The sequence below is a fragment of the Miniopterus natalensis genome, chromosome 4 (genome assembly GCF_054644295.1).
Source record: "Miniopterus natalensis isolate mMinNat1 chromosome 4, mMinNat1.hap1, whole genome shotgun sequence".
NCBI lineage: Eukaryota > Metazoa > Chordata > Mammalia > Chiroptera > Miniopteridae > Miniopterus > Miniopterus natalensis.
The window spans coordinates 47,678,467-47,684,466 of record NC_142084.1 but is presented as its reverse complement, the minus strand read 5'-3'; the positions used below and the strand labels follow the sequence as shown (position 1 = coordinate 47,684,466).

The 6,000-nt window shown below is 42.1% G+C and overlaps 1 protein-coding gene across 1 annotated transcript; it reads right to left on the bottom strand.

Annotated features, from left to right (window-relative positions):
• Nucleotides 1-2,145: 2,145 nt before the first annotated feature.
• On the bottom strand, nucleotides 2,146-4,572 carry TKTL2 (transketolase like 2). The gene has a single exon (XM_016217577.2). It carries the CDS (start codon nucleotides 4,570-4,572, stop codon nucleotides 2,680-2,682), a length of 1,893 nt encoding a protein of 630 aa, XP_016073063.2. The 3' UTR covers nucleotides 2,146-2,679.
• Nucleotides 4,573-6,000: the final 1,428 nt, after the last annotated feature.

Genomic DNA, 6,000 nt, shown 5'->3' with positions numbered 1-6,000 from the left:
CTTCAGCATGTACTCCCTCCCTGAGGGGTACCCAAACACCCCCAAAGTGTATCTACCTCTGTTTGAAGACTGTGAACCTAACTTTCTAAAATTACCTGAATGAGATCTCTGTCCTAAAGACTTTTAATAATGTGATCTCTTTAAATGAAATAGTAAAAGGGAATATAATCCAGATGTATTGTATCAAGATACAATTTAATATATTTTTTAAAATTAACAACCTATTTCTAAAATTTATATGGAAATTCAAAGAACCAAGAATAGGCGAAGCAATCTTGAAAACGAGTGGAGGAAATGGAAGACTTAAAATACTATTAGGATTTATAAAAAAGCAGTGCTAATTAAGACAGTGTAGCATGAGCACAAAAATAAACAAATAGGCCAATGGGACAGAAACAAATCCATGCATGTACAGTCATCTGATACATAAGATAACACGCTGGTGTAGTGAGGGAAAGGATTTTTTTTAAAGGGTGCTATACAATCTTGTCAAAAATCATATTGACGCCTTCAACCTCACACCACACATATTTCCAGATGAATCATAGATCTTTATGTGAAAGATAAAAATATAAAGTTTGCAGAAGAGAACACAAGGGAATATCTTTAATAACCTTGGGGAAGGTAAAATTTTTTAAACATAACACAAGAAGTGCTAACTAGAGTGAGAAAACAATGATAAATAGGACAACTTTAAAGTGAACACTTCTCAGAAGAAACTTTTGAGGGATTTAGGGCTGGATAATATTCAATATAACAAAATTGGATTGATTCCATATTACTTGAAGAATTGTAGACTCAGATAAGAAGTCTCACCTCCTATTTCTTCTCTCTGGAGCTGATAGCCACTGGTTGATGCCTCATGAAACAGAACCTTTACAGGATTCTTAAAGGCTTCCCAACCTTCCCACAAAAAGTATTTTTGGTTGTCTCTGAGATTCTATTAGTCATTAAAAAAAAAACCCATACCTGACTTGTCATTACTAAGGGTGTACTTATGCATGTTTGGTTGCAAACAGATCATTTTGAACCCTACATACATATCACAAGCTATAAAAGCTGAAGCTCTTTCCCAGTATTCATACTCAAATTATGACAAGTAATCTTATGCTAGCGTTTTATCTATTTTATGCTGTGTCTGAATCAATGTTATCTCTAACGTTTGCAAAATAAGGATGGAGACTTGTTCAATAGCACCCCACTCATGGACATATGTAATATTTTATTTATGTTACTAGATTGGGATGACTATATTGGAAGATCCACAGTTATAGGTCTTATGCTAGAAAATACAATTAAATCGATTTTTTTGTGTGCATGTAAGATAAGTGAGGTAATTTTTTTTTTTACTTATTTGAATTTTCCAAATTTGTACAATGATCCTATAGCAACTATTTTTATAAAATAATTTTTAAATTTTATTAAACAGTACTTATCTTTTAATCAATTTTCAAACAAGGAAAACAGAATCAGCACAAAGAAAACAGGCTGTGTAAGCTCTACTATCTCCAATTCTTAGGTATTTTTCGGTCTCTACCACACCTTTAGAATATTTCCTGAGACAAACTGGTTATGCCTCCAAAGAACTTAAGGAGGGCACTTAACAAAGGCAATATAATAAGAAACTAATTACCTCATATACCAGATACAGACTAATTTTAAATTTACTTTTGAACCTTGGGTCAGTCTTTAATTTACCTGACTGGTAGACACTCTTTTCTTGTATTCCAGCCATGCAATTTATGTACTCACACCTAATAATAAGGAGTCTGCTTAAGACATGGCTTTTCAGTCCACACATTGTTCTCTGGTGACTTATCTGCAGCTCACATTTTTTCCAGATTACTGTTAAAATACATGCCTCTTTCTGCTTCTAGATAGAAATTTCTTCCTTTCTAGGGAGAAACAAAATCACACATACTAGGCACAAAATAAGTAAAGCTAAAGTTTTAAAATTCTTTATTGCATTCACTTTAGTATCCTCAGTAGGTGAATATAATCTAGTTAGTAACCTGGTCTGGTCACTGAGAAAATGAAACATTTTTGAAACCTCACCCAACAGTGTAGTGTGCAGACTAGAACTAGTTATGTTTTCATCTCTTTATGGAAACAATGTGGTATATCATTAGAACCTTCACTGCTGCTCTACAGCTTCTAAACTATGGAGGAGAGAAGAGGTCAAACTTCTGAGGAAATCCCAAGGCAATTGCAGTCAAACAATATCTAGGAAGCTGCAGGTAGGACTGCATTATGTGAAACCTCAAATTTGCTTCAAAACCTGGGCTACTGAAGTCTACAATTAAGCTCATATTTTCTTACAAGGAAATTACAAACATTTAAGAACTATTACCTCTAAGTTGATTCCCAACCCATTTATAGTCACATCAGAAAGCTTTGTATTAGGTGTAGCTGTTTTGTTTACTATTCTGTTACTTAAAAAGTATAACCTACTTCAATGATTCAAAGATGAGAGTAACATTTGTGTGTATAGTCAGTTTAACAGAAAGGTAGTTAACTTGAATTTCCAAATTAGCAATAAAGAAACGTGTCAAATGCTTTTTCAAAAAAGCACAATGATATAAATGACGGTTTTGTAACATCCAGCACAAATGTAATATAAATATTAACAGTGTTTTAAGAACAAAGCCAACAGGCTGACTTTTAAAGAACACAGCTATCTTAATTCATTAAAGTATATTTCACAGCCTCTACGATGTGTCTGGCACTGATTCCAAACATATCTAGCAATTCGCTAGGTTTCCCACTTTGAGGGATTCCTGACACTGCCAGCTGATGAACAAGGATGTCAGGCTCCCCAGAGACAGCTGCACATACAGCTTCTCCAATGCCACCTTCTCGGTAGTGATCCTCCACTGTGATAACCCGACCTCCCGTAGCTTTTGCATTGGAGATGATGGTGGCAGCATCCAGGGGTTTAATGGTGAATGGGTCGATGATGCGGATAGAAATGTCTTGTTCAGAAAGATGGTCTGCAGCTGCTAAGGCTTCATGCAGAGTAACTCCAGCTCCTATTACTGTGACTTTGTCATTGACACTGTGGCGGACGACCTTGGCCTGCCCAATTTCAAAATTTTCTTGTGGGGTATAAATAACTGCAGTTTCTGGTGGGCTGGTCCGGATGAAGCACATCCCTTTGGTATTGGCAGCCAGATAAACAGCATGCTCTGTCGATACGGCATCGCTTGGATAGAAAACAGTGCAACTGGGAATGCTTCGGAACATGGCTAGATCCTCCAGGGCCGTCTGGGAGGGTCCATCTTCACCCGTGGATACCCCGCAGTGGGAACCAATAAGGTTGATATTAGTTTGAGATATGGCTCCCATCCTGATGTGATCAAATGCTCGGGTCAAAAAGGCAGCAAAGGTACTGACAAAAGCAATGGTTCGACCCCGTGTGGCACAGCCCAGCGCCACACTCACCATGTTTTGCTCAGCCATAAAACACTCGATAAAACGCTCAGGGTGTTCTTTCTTGAATAGTTCAGAAAAGGTGGAGTTCTTTGTATCACCATCCAGGACAATAACCCTTTTATTTGCATGGCCCAGTTTAGCCAAAGCCAAACCATATGCTTTATCAGTAGCCACCTTGTCACCAAGTTTATAGTCAGGCAGGGAGGTCATCTTTATATTCTTGACGCTGATTTGGGGTGAGTCTTCAACGGGAGGTTTCGCTATGAGATTCCTCTTGGTCTGAATCTGACTCTCGATTAATCTGATGATCGCATCTGCTCTTTCTTTCGGCATCGGCTTTCCATGCCAGTTTTCTGCATCCTCAACGTTTGGAATACCCCGGCCCTTGAAGGTCTTTGCAACGACGGCCGTGGGCTTGTTCTTCACTTGCGCGGCCTCCCAAAACGCCTGGCACAAGGCCTCCACATCGTGGCCATCCACTAAGCAAGTATTCCACCCAAAGGCTTCGCAGCGTTTCCGATAGGTGTCTGTGCGGTGCTCCAGGGGCGTGGGGCCGCTCTGCCCCAGACGGTTCACATCGAAGACCGCCACGAGGTTGTCCAAGCTGTAGTGGGAGGCAAAGGCCAGGGCCTCCCAGACGGAGCCTTCCGAGGACTCGCCGTCCCCCAGGAGGCAGAACACCCGGTAGCTGGCCTTGTCAAAGTACTTGCCAGTATACGCCATCCCACACGCTGCACCTAAGCCCTGCCCGAGCGATCCGGTCGCCACGTCGACGAAGGACAGTCTTGGGGTGGGGTGTCCCTCCAAGTCCGAGTGAACTGTCCTCAAGTTCAGCAAGTCCGCCTCGCTGATGTCGCCCACCTCCGCCCAAGCGGCGTAGAGGACCGGCGCGGCGTGGCCCTTGGAGAGGATGAACCTGTCGTTGTCGGGGTGCTCGGGCTCTGCCTGTTTGTACCTCATCGTGTGGAAGAAGAGCACGGACACGATCTCGGCTGCGCTGCAGCACGACGTGGGGTGGCCGGAGCTGCAGGCACTCGTGGCCCGGATGGAATGGACGCGCAGGCGGTTGGCCACGTCCCGGAGCACCTGCGCGGTGTCCACGTCGGGCTTGGCTTCGTCCGCCACGGCCGCACTCTCCATGGTTCCCGCAGAGCAAACGTTGGCCGCAGGCCCCGCGGCCGTTAGGTCACGTGACACCTGCATCCTCGCCCCGCCTCCTGGAGGTCAGGAGTGCAGCGAGGGCTCGCGCGTGCGTCAGACTTTGTCGCGAGACTTGACTGGTCGCTGAGGCTCCCGAGGCACCGCCCGCCCCGGAACTCCTCCAGCACGTGACTCCACCCCTTTTCCTGCACGTGACCAGCTCCTTCCGAGCCCCTGAATGGATCGTAAGTGTTTACTTTGCTGCTTGCGCGTTCGGCATAATGAACAATAATTAAATTTCTTTAAACCTCTCGCCATGTTTTCAGTGCGAAAGGGGGCGTTCTTATACTTTTGCACGCCTTGTTTCGGAAACATCCGTCTTGACGGCGGAGCACAGAGAAGTCCTCCGGAGCCACCTTCAGTGCAGGCAGCCTGGCAAGGCGGGCCGTCTCGGGGCGAGAGGGAATTCTGACGCAGGGACGACAGCACAACGACAAAGTTGACCCAAAAGTGCAAGAGGGTCAAATCTAAAACCAGTCAATGGCAGGATATCGAGAATTCCCACTTCCCCAGTATACCCTGAAGTACAATTACTGTTACTACAAATAATAATTTTTAAAACAAAGTTAATTTACTTTGGTTAAAAAACTAAATTTGTGCCATTGAGTTCCTCTATCAGGCAAGGGTTATAGCTTACCAGTAAAGCAAAATCAATGACAGTATATCCTCTCCCACGCTGCGATGATGTTAACATCTTGATTCTTCAGTAATAATTCTTAACATTGACTTCACATTAAAATCATGACACTGTAAAAATAAAAACCAACCAACCAACCAAACAGAAACAGTGCTGGATTCTACCCTAGACAATTTGAATGTCTAGATGTAGCCTGAGAAGCTATATTTTTTAAAGCACGCATTGATTCTAATGTGTAGTCAAAGTTAAGGAGAGTTGATCATCTGCAGATAGACTGGCGGTTCTCAATATTGCTTGTACTTTGGAGTCGTCAGGGGATTTAAAAAAAAAAAAATCTCATGTCTGGGATGCACTCCAAACCAATTAAATCAGAATTCCTGGGTGATGTGTTTGGGCATCACATAGTTTAAATGCTCCCCAGAGAATTTCAGTGTTCAATCAGGTTGTAAACAATAACTCAGGAGGTTGTGCTACTTTTTATATGTCTCTTACATTATATCTCAGAAAAAATTTTTTAAATATTATTTGCTATTTAAACTAATTTTCATTTTAAGGATACATATTAGAAAACATCATAACAATATCGAACTAACAAGATTTTAATACTTGCTGAAGGAATGTTGGAGTAGGAAAAGTCCTTAAGAGGTCATCCTGTATTCATTACTCTCAATGCCCTTTGCAAAATAATGTTTGCTTATCCTTTTAGACAAAGGAAAATAAAATAAAAACAA

Excerpts from the sequence above, each read along its gene's own strand:
- TKTL2 (XM_016217577.2), bottom strand. The coding sequence starts at position 4,572 with ATGGAGAGTGCGGCCGTGGCGGACGAAGCCAAGCCCGACGTGGACACC.